We start from the raw sequence: 20,323 nt of genomic DNA, 5'->3' as shown, positions 1-20,323 counted from the left end.
CCTGCGAGGATCGAGATCGAGACGATCGCGTATAAGCGCGTGATTGATTTTTAACCCCTCGTTCGATCCCGCACGGGGTACCGTCATCCCATTGTGCCAAGCAGCAGCAGCAGCTCGGAAGATCGAAAAATCCGCCAGTCACTCTTAGTTGTCAAAAATATCTATAGACCTCCTCGGACGCTCGGTTCCGTGCACGGTTCCAAGCATCCCAAAGAAATGATGATCGAGCGAGACCGTGTGTTAGCGCCCTTTTGTGTGGCTTTCCTCGGTGTGCTGTGAACCAGTGCGTCCGACGCACTCTGGGTACGGTTCGGGCGCGTCTTGCCGTCTGGCGTGCCCGTTTCCCGTAAGCCGTAAATTGTTGGCAACTTTTACCGGGGGCTTCTGATACACCGCCAATAAAATACCGACCTTGCTGCGCGCAGCAAAAAAAGACGCTACAAAAGCCTTCTCGTTCGTGCGGGGTTTGTCCAATCAATTTGGTCATTTTAAAACCTGCCGCATCGAAGCCCGGGACCCCCGGTAATGGAAATGGAAAAAAGAAAACACCACGAGTTATTATATTGTGCCATAATATCTGGAACCGATGCTACACCATCCGTGGGCGAACCGCTTTTGTCCGGTGACGGTTGGGGCGTTCGAAAAGTTTTTGAATAAATTCAAGCCGGGTCGTCCAAAGCGTCGCTAAGCAAAAAGGTTCATTTACGCTTACGCCTCAATTTTGAAACGTTTCTCCCCCAATGCTGGTGGGTAACGGAGAGATGGAGAGAAGGATGTAGGGAAGAAAATTCAATAAAACCAGTCTAAAAGTATTACCTTCGCAAGTATCTACATTCAACTATGGGTCCAAAGTTGACGGAGCTCCGAACTTATCCGCAATGGCTGAGGATCAATCCCTTAGACGGTTTTGCTTGCGCTATCAAAGGCTAGAAAAACTTGCCCAGTCGATGTCCTGCCCGAGCGCCGGCTTCCCTTGGTGTGAAATGGTTTTTATTCGCCTCCTTCAAAAGACGCTTCTTTGCGGCCAGCACCTTTGAACGAGGGGGCGTTCTTTCTTGTCCGGCGGATGCCGGAACAAATGTATCCCGAAGCATCGCGAACAAACTTCAATTACTTTGTGCTTGCGCCCGGTACTCTTCTTGCTCTCGTGCGAGCTTAAGAAACCCGCCCGCAACTGTGGCTCTATTGTAATGGATTATTAAAAACAAAATTATGCAAATGAGTTTCCCGCGCTGTGTCGCGTTTTTTCCCAACGAGCGAAGAGGCGGGTCTTTTTGGAGCGTTAGTCTTCGGCGCATTTTTATTGGGTGTTTGTTGTTATCTCGTAGCGCGCTGCTTTCATTCGAGGAGGGAGATGATTTGGTCGTTTTTTTTTTCTTTTAAAGAATTTTGTCCCTCGTTCAAAAGCCGATCGAGTGGGCCTCACAACACCGGATAGGGACAACATTGTAGGGGGGAGGGAGGTGGAAAACTCTGTTGTTATCAACGTCACCAGCGACCCATACCCGGCCAGCCACAAGAGCTGCTGCCCACCGCACATAACTTGAGAACTTTATTTTAATTAACTAATTATTTTAGCGCTAAGCCTCCTCTCTTCGCACCCTCGACTTCGCACCGGATCGGATGGATACCGGACCATGGATAATAATTTTAGGACGAGTTTTATAGCCGGTTCTCCACCTTTATCTTTCACCACAACCCAGAGTGCCCAGAGTCCCGGAGGTTTTTGGGGCTCTAAATCCATTAGGCCAAAAATGTGCCTAATTACGCACACTGTTATCCGGCGGTTGGGCGATTCAGGCTGGGATCGGATGGTTTGCAAAAATTCTGCTTAAACAACAGCCTCTCTCATGCGCCCAAAAAAAAAAAAAAGACCATTCGCTATGGATACGCGTGGCTAATCTTTTACGCGTTTCCGAATTCCGTGTGGCTTTGTGTATGAGTGTGTGTGCGTACAAACACATTAAGCACAATTAAAACAAAGCAAAGGCAAAAGGAAAAATTCGTGTGCGCGAAATTTATGCATAATTATTAAACCGACGCACCGGAATCGAAAACACGGCGTGCGGTTTTATTTTGCGGACACAGCAATTGTAGAAGGTTTTTTTGTCGTTGTTTTGCTTCGTTCGTGCTGTAATTGTACCGGTGCTTTTGTACTTACAGTTTGCATTGATTCCCATTTATTTGGCATGCCGGAGACAACCGCTTCGAACCTCCCAAACATTGCACCGGGCATGTAATTTACCAGACGACCCTTTTACGGCACGTCGGCTAAAGCAGGTGGACAGTTCTAAGCACGGAACCTAGACAAAAGTCACCATTAAAAACCGCACCACGCGTGACGCTATGTGTGCGGGGTGGAGGTACGTGAAATAATTTTATATTAATGTGCAATAAAATATTGAGAACCCCTCTTCTGTCCACCACGCCCTGGCCTGTCAACCTGTCCGGTTGCATCGGAATATTTTGCAGCAAACGCGCGTGCATGCATTCGATGACAAGTAATAAATAAAATATTGGCAAAACATCGTAAAGTACGGGTGCGTTTTTGCCCAAACCCCCTTCCCCTGTTTCCTTAATCGACCGGACATTATGAAGCCCCCGCACAACTGGCTTCAAAGTGCTGATAGGAAATAATTATGCCCCCAGATACCCCCATACACTACACTGGTGCCCTCCGGGTGCTAACCGGTGTCGAGCCCTCTATGTGTGTAGCCCCTTTCGACCCCATCGTTTTTTGGGGTCGGCCACACGGTTCGCAGAATTTACCCCCATGAGCGTGTGTGCCTGTCACGTCACTATTGACAGGAGTGCCTATTCCACGTACCCTTCCCCGCAAGCGCAACAATCGGTGAAGAAATGTTTGCCGCACAAGGATACCGACGGATGAAACCATTTTCTCTTCTATTTCAGCACATTTTTCCACTCTCGGGTCGACCCTTACAGCGTCCACAGTGTCCAAGGTAATAATTGTACGCCTTTTTTTTTTGTTTTGTTTTAAACATTTATGCCTAAATTACAATCAACGACTTTCCAATAGGCATAATTCACGCTACATTAAATATTCATCGAGCGTTCATTGATGGCGTACCTAGTCGCGTTCAGCACTAGTAAATTACTCCACAGGCCACGCCGGCAACGGGGGAAGGTGATGGTGGGGTGTGGCAAGTTCCCGAGGGTTAATCGATGGGTGGGTGTAAAAACGGGGGGTAAAACTAGGAGAAAAAAAAACAGGGGAAACACGCACACACAACACGTTGACATGAAGATAGGTTGGTGTGTTAGTCACCACACGAACGCCAACGCGGTGTTATCGGCTATACATAAGACTGTGCACAATATAGTAACAGAGCAAAAGAGGTGCATTTTGCTATGTGAACTGTCATACTTTTAGGCAATCGATCGTGGCAAGCGATCGATATGGGTAGGGTTAAAAAAAATGTATATAAAATTGCATGCTTCCATAGGTTTCCGTCTGTAGCCAAAGTACACGGCGCACTCTGCCCCAAAGGACATGACCGGAAGAGGTTTTAGGCCCGTTTCGATGTCTCATTGTGCCAAATGTTACGCTCTCTTTCCATCATGGCATGACTGTGCAATAAAAATCCCATTTCAATCAAGCACGGGCTTCACGTGCATGCTACGAACATCCTAAGGTCTGTGGCTTTAATGGCGGGTGTGTTGTGTTCGCCGCTTTAAAGACATGCAGGACATTCGTGTGGGTGCACCAGCGCTTCACATGGATACACATTTTTTGTCCACTCATCCTCCGTCCGGTGGGTGCTTTGGTGTCCTGCGTTCCCGTCGAGCGGAACTGACTCAGCTGTTCGGCACAAAACTGCCGACTCACTTCGTAGTGCAATGCAGTGCCTGTGCGAAAGTGTCAGCAGGAATGGCGCGGTGGCTTTAGCGATGCGACACTGAATCCTGGCTTTAAGCTAGACACGACACCAGTACAGTGAGACACAATTTTGAACACGCACACGGGAAATCGAATCCTTCTGCTAGCCGTGGTCCAAAATTACCATACCGGTGGTCGCATTGGTCAGTTTAGGGATAGTTGCGTTACTGGCCCAAACGGAAATGGTGGACTTTGGAGATTTGAATTTGATACAGGGCGATTGGTGGCGCGATCGTAGGAAAGTTGCCAGACACGTTCGTACGTTTCCTGTTCCTGTGCCTGCTCTAGAACCCACCGGGGTCGGCCCCGGATTCGCTCATAAACGTAAACGCATGCGTTCTGTCAGTGTCGTCCCTAGTTTTTGTTAAATGGCTCGAATCGAAGGGAATAATAATGTACGGCCAAGGGAAGATAACAACAGGGAAAGCGACTCGACTGTGTCAGTACACGGCTGCGAGAATGCTAGAAAGGGAAAATGAGCGACGACTAAACAACAAAGGAAGCAAGAAAAAATACACACATACACACACACACACATACAGGGCAGGGATACGGAAAACTCCAGCCACAGTTCTGGAGGTCCTGGAGTGAGGGAACGCGCGCGCCGGAGCCAAAAAGGATCATCAATCAATTCTATCCCCTTGGCCGTACGCGTTGCTGCACTGTGCGCGGCCATTTTGAAATTCATTACTTACATGCCATACGCAGAGGCATACGAAGAGAACCCAACCGTTAACCCTGGAGGAGCTCGACGCTCGACGTAAAACTAATAAAGCAACAGCACCAACCAACAGGGCTCCCTGGTTTCTGTGTCAGACGGCGACGCATTTACTGCTGGAACTGACAGCAGTTTTGAAGTGGCAGTGGCAAATCGTGCGTACTCGGATGGATTTCTGGTGCCGGCGTATCGCATCCTCCACCCGGCGCGTCCAGCGTACGCTCTGGCCAAGAGCCCTTAATAAGCTTTTGCCGGGGGAATTAAACTGAGCACAAATTACATTGTCGTTGGCCGGCGGAATGAGAACGCTGCTGGTGCCCGAGATGGGAAGTTCTTAAGCCCAAAACCAACTTTGCCATGTCTGGTGGCAAATCTCCGTCGCATACCGAGATACAATCTGAGATTTCGGGAAAAGTTTGGATGATTTTGGAACGCGAATCCTTACTCTCGCTCGGCAAAATCGTCAGACAACTTTACGTACAGAAATACACTGTCGCTGCTGTCTTACCATCCGTATCTAGATGCGCCCTCCCCCTTCTCATTGTTGAACTGTATCGATTCTTAACAACGGAAACGAAATTTCTCAATATCCCCCAAAGGTTGTTTAGGGTCCCCCCCCCCCCCCCCCCCCCGTCGGAACAGTGATTAGTCGAACAAGTTCTGCGCCGTATCGCTGATAAAAAAGCTGTTCGAACTTCTTTACTCCCTCGGAACGGAACCGGGAGCAACCGGGGATGGACCGGTTGTATCGCCGTATCAGCTTCATTCATCGGTGGTGGTGGTGGCTTTTCCACCAAACAGCAGCACCAAAACAGTGTCCACCAGGAGAGTGAGCGAGATATTAGAACACCGTCCCTAGCCTGGAAATGATAACTTTCGCAAACACACGACACATTTCATATCGTACTTCTACTGTGCGCGGAAGGGGGAGGAGGGGGGGGGATGAAAGGGTGCTAGAGACCTGGAACAGTTACGGTACAGCCAGTTTGTCTAGCGTACACGATCATCAGCCACAGTGGCTCAGTTCGTTTTGTTATCAGCAAGCAATTTTAACACCTCGGCTTGTCACCTGAGCGATGTCGTTTCACGGAGCGACGCAGTTTGGGGCTTATTTTCGTAACGCAGGAAATCATACTGACCATCGTGAGGGTTCGTGGCTGGGAAGAAGGGAGACGGGGTAGAGGAGCAGAAGGGGCGAAGTCTGTAAACAGCAGTGTGTATGTGGATAAAATAATTCAACGAATCTGATATCACTACGCTGCTACTTCGTTGTTTGATTTATTTAACAGTTTTCGATCTTCCAACAACTCGATTGGGAAGTTGCGTGGTGATCATCATTGGCTCTTATCAGCGTTCGGAATGTACCGAACGATTGGTACGAGTACGGGAATGCGAGATGAGTTTAAAGGGTGCCAAACATGATCTCAAAAAAAAAAAACCACGCCACTGTATCCGGTCACAAAAACTGAGCGAGTCTCCCGACTGCTCCACGGTCCATGCTATTAGCGAGTCAGTGTCCGAGATTTTGGAAAGTGCTCAAAATTGAACATGATAGCCACGACATCAGAAACGGAAGCATTCTGGTGGACGGAAAGTTAAACGATCCGAGCAGCCCATGTGCAGAGGCGGTTTCTGCTCGTTACGATGGTAGCCGGCGGTGGTGGTGGTCGTGGCCGGTTGTTTGAAAATTGTGATCAATTGAAATGGAGAGCCATCGTTAGCGCGCGTGCATCGCTTTTCCCGCGCGCCGAACGCGCCTGTGCCAGCAGAATTGTCGTCAATTGATGCTGACCGGACCGGGGTTTGATGCTGTATGCTGGTCCCGGCTTTTGCCGAGGGTCTCTCTCTCTCTCTCTCTCTCTTTCGCCCCCTTCGGCCACGAACCGGATGCTGGTTCGAAGTACGCACTCATGCTCATCAACACCGACACCGTTTTCAAGTGTCACAAACCGTCATCGAACCGTCAAAAGTGGTGGTCCTTCTTGGCGAAGTGATGTTCGGCCGCGCGAATTGGATGACTTTTGCTCAATCACAGGTTGGTTCCCAAACGTACAGGGCACCGCAACCAGTGTCACCGAATTCGTAGTGTAGAGATCGAGCTGCCAACAACAGCATCATCACCCCATCATCATCCTATCCTCAGGTGTGTGTGTCAACGACTCGGACGGCCATATGTATATCATATGGACACAGTCGTCGGGACGTTGACATACTTTCCGACACCTTTGCGGACAAGAAAATATAAATGTAATTCTAAGAACATCACGCTACAGAACATCACCAAAAGCACTAAAAAAAAAGCAATCCTGAAAGAGAATTAGAACCATAAAAAATTCTAGAACTGGGTGGGCCTCATATAGTACCACATCTACTTCTCTGTCTCACCTCCGCTAGGGATGATGTTGAACACACTGGCCGTGCGGGAAAATAGTCACCCAAAAGACTTTACCGCCAAACGCGCAAGGGAAACATCATTACCCGCGCGGGGCGGATTGTCAAAAATCAAGCTTGATCGGGCAGCGGGTGTGGCACGATGGGACTTACGAGGCAAAAGACGAGGCCGGCCCGGAGACGGCAAGAGATATAAAATATTATAGTCATCATCGTCTTCTCGCCGACACGGAGCTTTGGTGGTTCGCCTCCCATTTTGAGCGGATTAAATGTGCCCAAAATCATTTCACGCCGACCATTCGGACTAACGGCGTAACGAACCGAAGCATCTCCTCTTTATGACACACACAAACATACCGGTTGCGGGGTGAGATGAGTGATGGAGCGACGGACAAGAAAACATCAGAGCGACAAACACACAGGTAGAGAACGGGGCCCCAGTGTCCAAAACCTCGCGGACACAAACATTCCTGTTTTATGTGCATTTTTTTGTGTTGCCTGTAGCTGCTGTTAAAGTTATTACTCCTTTTTTTTTCTTAGCCTCTCGCTCTGCATCCCGCATGTTAAGAAACATCGGCAAAGGAAGTACGGCTGACGGATGCTACAATGTTACGTGATCTATCTATCACACCACCGTTCCTAATGTCCTAAGCTGGTACGTTCGCTTTGGTGCACATGTTTTGTCACCTAGTTTGCCCGTGTGTACGAGTGACCCGCTTTTGTTTCTACAACACATTATGGCCAACACGCGGGTGACCCCGCGCGCGCGTTTGTGTGTGTGTAGATATTAGCATTGCCGCATTATGTCATACCGGTAGTAGCGACAGCACCCGTCGGGAAGCCCTTTCCCGACCTGTGGGAGGTATTTCGATCGATCCGCAAAAGGGTCGAACATACACCGAAACACCGAAGCGAACTTGGTGACTGGTGGTGGGTGATTGCATTCGTGGCATTAGGATTTATTTCCTGTTCCTGTGACCCTTGGTTGTTGCGGATGTTGTTCGGCCGGCCTCATTGGTATCCGTATACCGATACGGGGCAGCATGGGGCCCCAAGTAACAGACGGTTAGCACGGAGGCAGCGAGTTAAACGATCACCGGACCGAAAAACCTGCTGCGCGTCGCGTGATTGCTGCGGCCCGCTTTAGTGGTGTGGTGTCCCGCCGGGTATCGGCATTCATTACACCATACGCTAGATAGGATCTAGCGAGGAATCCGAGGAAAGTGGTCCCTGTTTTTCGAACCAGACAACCCCGGGTTTGACCTTTACCTGGTACGCTTTCCACGCCAACTACACCGAGATGCGATAGAATTCGTGCTCTTCGTGGCCAAATATTTGCGTCAAACGTTAGCGAGCGAGGGTAGCAGGGAGTGCGAACAGATCTGTTGGCGCGATTATCGAAGCTACGCCAGATAAACGATTAGCTCACCCAAACTGTTGGTAGAAATATGACACTAACGAACGAGTAAATCGCATCGATCTACAATCGTCAAATCTGTCACTGGCAAAATTGACATCCACAAAACCCGACTCGTTCGTGTCACAGGAGAGACATCGAGACGACCTTGGGTGGAATTTTATTGCAGCCAAGCCATGAGAAGAAAAAAAAGAAATCAGTTTGCCAAAGGCCTACGGAACGCCAGCATTGCAGCAGCATTCCACCGAGTTTGCCATTCGTAGTCATTTCAACCCCTAGGGCGACTTCAGCAACGACAACAGAAGAAATGAAAGATCATCCACGGGTAATATAATAATTTCTTAAATGCATATCATTTCGTTGCCTTTTCTCTCTCCCTCTATCGCTCTGTCTTTCTGTTGGTCCCATTTTGTATCTGTTTTTGTTTTACTGTTGAGTGGTTTCGACCGACGACTTCGTTTTCTCATAATTTTACTGCTCAGCTTCTTCCCATGTCCTGCGAGAAGATGCGATGAGCCTTCGGTTCTTTTCTTTCTTCTCTCTCCTCACCACCAACAACACACATCGCAACGTCTTGAAGGCTGCGAGGCAAATGAAATGAACTTTTAAGCGCTAGAATCACACCCTGTCATTCCGATCAACGCCCTTTTTCAACCATCAAATAACGATAAACTTTTACGACTGTCATTTTATACCGCATAATTATACTGTAGTTTTGTTGCCCGGCTGTGTTTTGTGCGCTTTGCTTTTGCTAGATGTTTCTTCACAACTTGTTCTGTTCTGCCATCCATTCCATCTCGTCTCAGGAGGTGCATCTTAGTTGTTTAAAGATTTGGATGCGTTTCCTTCTTAGGCCAGTAGAACGGATTTGTTTAGAGCGGAGCATCCTAAATGCATTAAATTGTTTCATTTTTCCCTGGACAGAGGATTAGGTAAAACACCGTCGCAATGGTTTAATAATCTTCCCCGTGCTTGCTGGAGAGTACACCGAGTACATGCCGAGACATCGTACTCTACCACACTTTTCGACACTTGCCTTGCAGATCAGATGCGTCGGAATGCCGGCGTGTCGGGATGGTTTTGCGAACCATTTCCAGCCCCACGCACCCATGCGAGGCGCGATCTCTGACTCGACCGCCGAGGCAAAAAATAAGACAACACCAGCGTCATCGACATGGCATCCGCGATCGCGCGTTACTGGGTCCGTGCTCGAAAGAATGCACGATTCTCGGGTATCGGTTGAGGTGGCTGGATTTCGGGCGTATCGCACACCGCCGACGCCTTTGCACCACTCCCCGGTGCACCGATGACGATGACGATGAGAAATGTGCTCCGGATTAAGAATTGCCTCGCGGTCTTTCGCGCAGGCGGACCTCCATTACAAACGGCGGCATTTATTTAGCATCGACAGCCGTCGCAGACGCGCTATACCACCAACCACTCGTGGGGTTTAGCCCAAAGTGACTCTACGGGTAGGAAGGAAAAACGAACTTACGGGCGGCGGAAAGACTGTAATTGAATTTCCAGGCGTCCCCCCCGACGTTTTTCGATCGTTTGTTGCAGTGGATGTTGGTGTGGCGCACACGATTTTTCGACGGAAGATCTGGGTGCGATCTCCATCTCTTCACGGTGTATCGGTGTGTTTGTGTGATGTATTTTTGTGCGTGTCCGGGGAAGTCTCAAGCATCGGTGGCCACTGTGTGCTTGATGCAATGCAGCAAGCATCCATCTTTTGGTTCGCTTTCCTGCCCCCCCCCCCCCCCCCCTTTAAACGACGACGATCTGTCGATGATTAACGCTCCCCCAACAGCATCGGCGGTGCCATATTGCGATTGATTCGGCCATCGGGATCGGGTCGAGGGACGCGAAGACTATTTTTACCTTCACATTTACGGACCTACACATCGCGCGGATTGGAAGCGCCCGGTTGAAGGAATTTATTTTCTAGCCGTCCGTCGGAAAACTTCCTTCCTAGCGCGTCTAGTTCACCTTTTGGAAAACTAATCACCGCAGGCAAAGTGGGACAAACCATCGCCACTCGTTCCAAACGGCAAACACGCTAAGGTCCAATCTCGAAGACCTCTCGGGGAAAGGAGAGAGAGAGCGAACGGTAGAAAAGTGCGTGTGTTGGGATGAGATTAAACAAATAATAATTTATATATTCATGATGTTTATCTCGTCAAGGATTGTATACAATCGATCACGCGCGTAATAATCATACCAAAGCGAGGATGGGTGCCCTCGGCAGGTGAGAACACAGGTTCCACTGCCGCTGCTGCTACGCGTTTCTGCTGCGGCAAAAGTGGGGTTTTGAAGTGGCCCTCACAACATGACCCCATCCTGCCCCAGCTGCCCCTGCGCGCAACGTTTCCTTCTACCGACCGATCGTTAGTCAAAAATAAAATACCGCAACACTTCACACCAACCTGGACGCTGGAGAGGCTGGTTTTTCTTTGGAGGAAAAATTAAACACATACACCTTCCCCCGTTTGAGGGACGCGCATCACCACAATACCCGCTCGCCTAACATAATTCCGGAATTGATTTTATTTGTGTCGATAAAGTCCAGCTCGTACATGAAAATGGCGGGGGGTATTTCTTCCTTTTAATGGCGCCGAATGGTTGGCGGTGGTCTGGTTTTTTCCCGAACCACGATGGACTTTTCCAGACCGATTGATGTTTGGAGGCAAAAGGTAAACCATAGCTACGTACGCACATAGCTGTATTTCATAAAATGTTTTGGTTTGTACCTCGGAAAAGCGGGAAAACTGGGCAGATTCACCGCGCTTGGCGTAAACAACGTGCTCTAGGAAGCTTTTAACTTTAAGATGCGCCCGTCGGTTTGCATTTTCAACTCCCGCAGCCGGTGTAATGATTTATAATAAACTTCGTGTTTGAATAATATCACTTTCGACTCTGGATATCGAGAGATACAGCACCGACGCACCGACACACAAGGCAATCATCATTGGAAACACACCATCCAACCGAGTACTACGGTCGAGATGTATTTATTCCACACACTCTTGCGCTTCACTATTTTTCATCGATTGCAAACAAACTGTAATGTTGCAGGTTGTTATTCACGTCCCTCAATTTTCCGGCAGTACACTGTAAGATTTCACACTCAATCAATCAGTTTTCCCGCCGAAGCTACTAACATCATTTACTAACACACTTTCTGGCGCACTTTCGGAGCAGCTGGACAACACTTTGCGCGAATGAAATACGGAGCTGAAAGGAATGATTGTGCCGCTTGGTAATAATTTCTCCAAATTTTTACTGACACACACACACACACACAAACTCGGACGCACAAGAAAAGCGAAACACTTACATTACGCTGGAAGTGAACAGTTTCGCGTTGGATTGCATTATTGAAACGGATGACTTTTACAGATATGGCGACGCGTATGGGGCACGCACAATCCTCTCGTCACCCTGCTTTACTGCTGTTTATATGCGAAATAGATAGAATATTGCACTTCTCTTAACGAACTTCTCCTAGCTGCATCGTTCCGAGGTTGATTAAAATGTGTATTACAATATACCCTCCCGAGCATCCATCCACTTTTATGAATTTCAACGCAATTTTTAGACTTTCGGCGCTAGACACCACCGAATGAGCCATTCCGGGCCACAATTGCTCATAACTAGTTAAATATTAATAAACACCCCACACCGAGCGCCTTGATGTCCCAAAGCCTTCGTCCCCGTTTTGCAAATCTACCCATCTGTTGCCAATTGCCAATGGTTGGTATTTGGCCGGCAACAACGCGCGAAACAGTCATAATCATTATAACGCGCGGGCCTATAAGCCGTGGCATAACGTCAACGTCAGACAAAATTGACGCGTCGCAAGCAAATATGCATACTATGCAAACGCGCGTTTTTCGGAGGCTTCCCCGGCCGGGGGGGGGGGGGGGGGGGGGGTGAGTTTGGAAAATGGGAAACGCTATTTGAACGCAAATTTCCACATGACCAATCCGGGTTATGCTCTTCGCTTAGAATTTGTGTGTGTGTGTGTGTGTCTGTGCGCGTGTATTACTAATCGGAAAAATACAGCATCAAGACACATTGTAGAACAACAACTACAAAAAAAAGCGCAAAAATACCATAAGGCAGCGTACGTTTTTTTTATTGTAAAGCAGGGAAGCAACAGCAAACTCGCTGCTGCTCAGCGTGTGCTATTGAGCAAGAAGACAGGGTGAAGTATTTTTATGAAAATGTTGTCATAAAACGAAACGATAGTTAAGGAGATTGTGTTAAAATGGGGACCAAAAAGCAGAAGAGCCAACCCGTCGAAGAAAAAAAAACCCCGACGCTAGTGATGGTCCGCCGTGCGTGTGTAAAATTTTTTTGAAGAGAATATTATTTGCCGTCGTCGGCGCAGTTATAGATTTGCGACGGGAAATATGGTGCTGTGGGAAAAACAGTGTTTTCAAATCTTTCACGTCGCAACGTTTAACGTGTTGTTTGTTTTGTAGGCGAATGATACAAAAATCGAATCTTCTAAAGCTAATCTTGTGGAAAAGTCAAGTAAAAGTGAAATTTTTCTAAAGTTTTTGATTCATAAAATCTTTGATCATCTGTTTGATTACAATAATAAGAATTATTATACTGAAAATATAATTTTTTCATAATTTTCATACGTCAAAATCAATTCGCTACACTGTCAGATTGGTCAAACAATTTAAAGATCGAAACGTTACAAAGCGTTACAATCGAAATGTAACTGTTTGTGTTCCACGCAGTTTTCAATGATGACCCGTCTGTACCTTCGGGAAACCATTGACTATTGTTTGGCAATGATAAAAAAAACGTTTTAAAATCCTTTCAAAAGCCGCTTTTGATACTTTTTAAAATTAAGAAAAAAAACCCGTAACGTAACGTAAACCCCGCGTCCACACTAAATATAGAACGTTAATAATAATTCATCACGGTTTTCGCATCGGCAAACGGCCGCCGCCGCTGTTTTGTCGCTTAAGTATGCGTAGGAAGATCGAGGGATTTATTTACTTCTTCTTTCTTCTTGTTTTCTTTTCCACACCCCCAGGACAATCTTTCAATTTCACTCGTCCACCCGTGGTCCGACGCGAGTCACTGCGCTCGCCTGCATACCGTGTGTTTCCATTAGACATTTAATTACCCGTGTTCAACCATCATCATCATGGTCGTCGTCCGTTAACCGGTGGTTGTTGCGCTTAAGTCGCGATCGAATGAAATGATCATACACAGAACAAAAAAAAAACTTTCCACCATGCAAAAACTTCAGCAGTATCAACGCAGTCATCAATCGGACACAAATTGATCACCGAATCCGCGCGTACCAATCCACGCATTGAAGTTATTTGTACCGGAATGCTTTCCACAGCCGGTTGCACATTAGGTTGAATAGTTGGAAATGCACAAAACCAGACCCACACGTTTGCCCGGCGCTTCACGATTGCCAAACCAACCGGAATGATTGAAATAGACATTGGCGAGCTTTGATTTCGAGACAAACATTGTTTGCAAACAGTTTTTTTTATAATCCACACCACACTGTGTCTGGCTATAAAAAAGTCTGCAATATAAACCTTTCATTACCGTGAGGTGGTGGTGGGCTTGGTGCACATGAGTGCAGTACAGTGTTGTGAGGTAAAATCTTGTTTATTGACGCAGGCGAAAGCATAAAGATACAGGCACAGTACATCCGAGAGCAATTTAACCTTACAACGTATTCACTCACTTTTATAATCCAAAATCCAAGTACAACGCACGCCAAAGCGACATATTTGCGACATGGGAGTTTGATTGGGGTGCTTTTTTTTTTTTTGGAGAATATAAGAACCCACAGACTGCTGTCACGAAATAGTCATAATTATGAGCTTGCCATCATCAAGAGATTTGTTGTGTGGAAGAGATTTTTTTCGGAAACTTGTTGGTTGCTGTCCATCGAAATGCTTTCTTTGCGCGGTGGATATGTGATATCCCGTACACCGAGAGGCTTATTTGGCAGCGAGCACGATTATTGCCTTAACCCTCTCACAAGGATCGCGTCAATGTTCTTCGTCTGGTGCGTTGTATCTTACATTTTCCTTCTTCCCAATCTCCCCAGCAACGAGAAAAGGCTTATAATGGCCAACGAGTTGTGGTTCTGTTCCATGTAGCAGCCTCAGTTGTGGATGATTTGCGAGCCCACAGCGGGACGGCAAATAGGTGTGTGTGTGTGTGTGTGCCTGCTTGTTTATGACAAGTTTACGATCGCCCAAAAATCACCATCATAAAGAGTTAATTTTGGATCGGTGCCTTTTCTTCGGAGAAACCCTCCGCTATTTACGGGGGAGTGAATCGACTTTTAATTTGTGTTGTTTATGGTTTATGGAAGTGTCACTATAGGCTTTCGCACTGCGAGAAGCGAGTCCTCCTCTTTGCCAGGCTGACCTTCGGACCAGTTTACGATCACAGGGCAGAGGCTCGCATACCTCTGGAGTGCGCTGCATATCCTTTCACGAGGACGGTCGGTCCTTGCCGATATCTCCCGTATCGCAGGTAGGATACCTTCTCACCCAAAAATTATTACCATTACCGGCATTCTTCTGTTTTTTTTCACTCCTTCCCCTGTTGCCGAGCTTTTCGAGGGCTTTACGAAAATCCAATCAAGTTTGTTTTTCGTTTCGAAACCCCTGGGTCGGTGTGCTTTCTTCTTTCACCGGATTAAATCAACTGTGCCGACAAAACTTCCCAGCTTCCCAGCGCGCCTATACCTGGGGTGAAGGAGGAGGTCACCGAAAATTGGTCCCGGTACCTTTCGGTATCACCACCACCGGCACGGTAATCGGGGTCCCCGGGGGCACGCTGCAACACTGTGCCGGACTCCTGCTGGTATGCCCGCAGTTAATCAAGGGTCGTACGGGATGCTGGCCCGTAACGGTGCCAGTTGCCTGCCAACTAATATGAGCATCTCCCGCTGACATTTGCATACACACACACACACACACCTACAAACAAACACGCACATACGTATGGCTGATAATCAGGGTTTCTGGTTAATATTGGCAACAGCAAGGCAGAAAGAAAACTCACACAAGGATGACTTTTCGGTGAGGTTTCATCACGGGCAGATGTGAGCATCAGAACCCAAAAACCGACGCAAACACACACACACACTACCTGTCCTGGCGGTTCAATTCTTGGCGGCAAACGGCTCGCATAGCTCGCGAAGAAGGCTACAAGCAGGGCGAGCAAACACATCACTTCTTGTAACTCGTCTGCCTGGGCTTCGGACCCGGAGGAAAAAAAAAGATTATGATGGTGGTAGAAGGGAAAATTTGCATTTAAATTGAGAATTCTCGAATGATCTGACCTGTGGTCCCGTTCCGTACGAACTCCGCGACGTTTTGGTCAACTGTGGGCTGCAAAATAAACCCCTCTCCACTGTCTTACGGACGCTGGAGACATACCACGGGTTGTTTGCACACCTAATCCTAATATTCACCAAACAGTGCCGAATTTTTAATGGGATGATCGAGGTCGATCGTGTCGAGAGATTTGTCGACCGTATAGCGCAACATCTAGCCCAGCTCCAAAACCCGGAGCCTTGGAAACCCCCCTTGCGTGGACACTTACCCTAGGCTGTGCCATGTGTGTAGATCGTTGAAGTAGTCGTTGTTGTTGCCGGAATGTTGTGCGCCGTGGCTAGGCAGCTAGGGTTCGCTAGCCGGGTTTTGCTGCCGTTTTCTTTCGAGAGCACCACCACACGCAGTAAAGCCTACTAGATCTTGAATTTTTTGGAACGCTCAATATCAAACTTTAGAAGATCCTCTTAACTCTCGTATACACACACATAGGCGCGCGCGCACGGTACGTCACTCTTTTTTCACTCGTACCAGCCGATTTTTATTTTTTTCACGCACAGATACACACTTTCCGATACATGTATGCAAGGGTTGGCAGGTTCTTTTCACCTGCAGCACCCGGCGCGGGGGGCTTCGGCACACCGTTATAACACGCACCACTATACTATACGGTGGCACCATGCATGATCTGCTTTTGCGGTGTCGTTACTTGTCAACAAACAAACAAAAACAAAACACACACCGAAACACACTCTTGCAAGGATCGAACTGCGAGGATCAGCCCACCGAAAACTACGCCGTCGGAATTTTTCGGCCACCGAAAAACTCCTGCTTCACCGCCCAACACTACCACCGGACGAATGCATTACGCGACCGATTGGTTGTGGATGTGCGGTACCGATCGGATGCGGATGCGTCCGTTCACGATCATCTGGCGTGCTGATGAGTGTTTGAGTATCGGCTTGCAAACACCTTGCCGTTACTTGGTATCACAGGACCCTTGGCTCGTATTAGCGCTATTATGTGTTTATCGGTGAACCCAAAATTCAACACGTTTCCACGATTAAGAATGAACGTGGGGGAGGTGGAGGCAAATAAAGCTGCGGCTTTCCCGTTCCGTACGTGTTTGCTTGCTTTTGCGGGTGTGTGTATATATATAAAGGGTATAGATGTATAATTTGTATATATAACTCTTTTTTCTCTTCTTGTGCCTTTTGCTCTCTAGCTTCGCTCCGTGTGGGTTTTTGTTTGTTTTGTTTTTTTTTTTGTTTGCTCCGTTCCTTCTCTTGCTATGGGAGCGCCTGCCAAGGACAAGGTACTTTCTCAGCGTCTACCACACACATCTAAATCTATCATCAGTTTCGTATACTTTCACACCAGACCGGCCATCTTACTGGAGAAGCTCTTCCCCTGTTTTAGCTTTGCGTATACGTTGCGGCTTTTCCCGACTGGTTTCCGTTCCAACGATCGATCGGGTTACACTCACCGAACGATGATCGGCATAACGATCGTCCCGTTCTTCCCAAAATCCACACACAGATTCGGGAACGCGTATTTGGGAACTTTTGTGTGTATGTTCTCTTACTTTTTTTTTTGGTAAACTTTCTTGCTTAAAAATAAAGCTACGCTTTTCTTCCGTCTGCCGATGTGCGACTCCCGTTTTTTTTTTTTGTTGTATACCTTGGTTGGTTGCTTAGACGTCCCGTAGGCCTGCTTTGTGTTACAATTTTCGTATACCTTCTGTATTGGGTGCTTGTTTCGTGCTTTTTAGCGTATAAGCATCTAGACTTCCACTCCGTTCCTGCTCGCCGTTATCACTGCGTTGCAATAATAGTAATCGTAGTTGCAGTAGTAATAAAAGTAGTAATTGTTTTGCTTCGCTTTTCTTGCCTCTCGTGCTACTTGTCAACTTGTCTAAAGGTTTGAGGGCGCGAGCGATTCCAGGGTGTAATTTGTTGGTGAATATTATTTGCTTTTTGGTGGTTTGGTGGTTGCAAAAATGCCGTATACTGTTGTAGGAAACGTGAGATACATGTATCCGCTTAAATCGGGTGTTTTTTTGTTTTGTTTTTGTGTGGTACTGCCGCGCACAACGCGAACCCGATCACATCCTTTTCTTCTGCCGCTGCTTTTTTGCGCTCCGTTTACCGTCGGTTAATCGGTTGGATGCTGCGTTGCCGCGTGGTGGGAAATGTGCAAAGATTTCCACGCAAGCAAAAAAAAAACCAGTATTGTCGCACGAATGTCACACGAATCGTTATCACTCACGGTTGTTTCGTTGTTGTTTTTTTTTTTTTTTTGTAGATTCGGATGTGAAGTTTTGTATGGCGATAATTTCAGACCACTGATGAAACGCGAAACGGTGCGATATTTTTCAAAACTTTCTGAGTAAACAAAAACGCAACGAAAACTAAAACAGAAACATTTACAAATAGAAAAGACACACACTTTAAAACACTGGTACAATCAAATTCTAGTACGCACTTGTTACTTTGACTAATTATATGGGATTTACACGCGATGTAAACTTCCGCGGAACGCGCGCACACACACACACACATATAAGTGCACCACTTTTTTTTCGAATTCTCACACGCGCGTTTTGCCGATGATGATAACACGCGAAAGGGCAATTGCATTCACCCGTGTGAAACCAAAATCAAACGCAAACCGATAAAACAAAACAAAACTGCTGCTGCACTGACCGCGAGCGCCGGATCGATCCGTGCCCCGAAAAACCGCGAAAGGATAAAACACACCGAAACAGGAACCAGACAACCGAAAAGTATCCCGATCGATCGCGAAATTAATAAGACCGTTGCACCGCACACCCGGGCGTTATGCTTTAGCAAAAAACCAAAAAGAAGAGCCTGCTGAGCGCTGCGTTGTTATTGTTATTGTGGGCGCTGTTGCTGATGCTGCTGCTGCTGATGATGGTACGCGCGAGATGTGTTTTGTTTTTATGTCGCCCGATTAGAGGATATTAATTTCCATAGCCTGCGCGGCGCGGCAATATATTTTTCCGGTCAGTCGGCCACGGACGCTCTGGTTTGGCCCGGTTGCCCGTAGTCGACGACGTCGGCGTCGTCGGACTTTTGGAAGTTCGGGAGTTGGTCGTCGCGCGAAACTGGCAAACGTCTGGGTTGGCCGCCGCGCAATGGTTGCACGATTTTGGATGGGCCCGTTTGTTTTTTTTTTTTGTGATGCCACGGCCCAACCCCCCGTTCGAAAGAAGTGTGCCCGAAAAAAACCACCACCGGGGACCGGCCACACACGAGTAGAACGAGGCGCGAGCGACGTTGCGACAAACGTAACGTAACAACAACAACAACAACAACAAAAAAGGTGTATATTTCTCGTACGCACGCTGCTGCTGCTGCTGCTGCTTTTCTCCGCTCGGCGAGCTTGCTGCCTGTGTGCGCGCTCTAGTGTGGTGTGGTGTGTGCTGGCTATGATGATAATAAATGACTAAACGCGTCGAAACGACCCAACCAACGAATCGCTTTCTCGTGCTGCTTGCGCTCGTCCGACGTCGTCGTCGTCTTCGTCGTCGTCGTCGTCGTCGTCGTCGTCGTTGGTTGTTGCCCGGTGCGCGCTAGTGTGCGTGACGATACACCAACAAAACCCACACCGTGACTGATGGACTGAGCGAGATGAATGCACAGTGAGATGAAGTGAGCCTTACTACAGCTCACCACCCCAAACACCTTTTGTATGTGTGTGCGTGTGTGTGCGCGCGCGGTAATAAACACGTAGGGTGAGGACGACGACGGCGGCGACGTGCGAGAACCGGCGATGCTGGAGAGTGAGACCGTGGACTTGGTGATGGTATTATATTGGAATATATTCCCGCAAAAAAAAAGGGGAAATTGTGTATGAGTGTGTGGAAGGGAGGAGGGGAGTGCGAGGGATTAGGAAGATTGGAAAGACGCGTGCTCCAACGTGACGTCCAACGGGAACGTGAACCGGTTGGGAGGAGGGGTGGGAGTTTGAGAGGGGGGGGGGGGGGGCTAGATAGGAGTCCGGGGCGGGATGGCCAAACAGAACAATAACCAACCGTCAGAGTCGTCACGCGGCACCGTGCTCACTTGCGCGCACTTGCGGATTTAAAATGTGTGTATATATAGATATATATAAATACAAAATATATGCTTGTGCCGTTTTGCGCGCCAGAGCGACGTCCGTAACTCTCGCCCGTTCTGTGGTGCACGTCGTACGCGGTTCGAAGGCAAATATACACTGTCAATCAACATTTATCTGCCCAGCCTCTGCCGCGCTTGCTTGCTGTCCGGCTTACTGTTGTTGGGGCTGGGCCATTACGGGATGGAATCTCCGTCCATCCGTCCGTCCGCCTGACCATGCGGCTCCATCACAGCGTGCCGTGGAGAAATATTCTTGGGGGGAACGGTAGAACTGTTTAGGGGTGTATGTGCGAGCGAGACCACACACGTTCAGCGCGCAATCGAGCGAGACGGCACGAGAAGGGAAAATTTATGGTCCCGCCTCTTCACCGGCACGTTGTTCGCATGCACGCACGCACACACGCACACACATCC

At 48.0% G+C, this 20,323-nt stretch overlaps 2 protein-coding genes across 4 annotated transcripts in view; both read right to left on the bottom strand.

Annotated features, from left to right (window-relative positions):
* Positions 1-16,107, bottom strand: part of LOC126558836 (homeobox protein homothorax) — a 58,723-nt gene extending 42,616 nt beyond the window's left edge. The window contains exon 1 of the mRNA XM_050214911.1: positions 16,039-16,107. Coding sequence (XP_050070868.1) covers positions 16,039-16,053 — 15 coding nt within the window. The 5' untranslated portion in view covers positions 16,054-16,107. The remainder of the gene's footprint in view (positions 1-16,038) is intronic.
* LOC126558244 (isocitrate dehydrogenase [NAD] subunit gamma, mitochondrial) overlaps positions 1-20,323 on the bottom strand; it is a 517,410-nt gene that overhangs the window by 203,541 nt on the left and 293,546 nt on the right. Inside the window, exon 5 of one of the 3 annotated variants that reach the window (XM_050214220.1) lies at positions 20,039-20,051. The exons of the other annotated variants lie outside the window; for them this stretch is intronic. The gene's annotated coding sequence lies outside the window, so the exon portion shown is untranslated. Of the gene's footprint in view, positions 1-20,038; positions 20,052-20,323 lie in introns of those variants that run through there. 3 annotated transcript variants of the gene reach the window in all.

The sequence above is a fragment of the Anopheles maculipalpis genome, chromosome 2RL, assembly GCF_943734695.1.
Source record: "Anopheles maculipalpis chromosome 2RL, idAnoMacuDA_375_x, whole genome shotgun sequence".
Lineage (NCBI taxonomy): Eukaryota > Metazoa > Arthropoda > Insecta > Diptera > Culicidae > Anopheles > Anopheles maculipalpis.
This window is presented reverse-complemented; position numbering and strand designations above follow the sequence as displayed.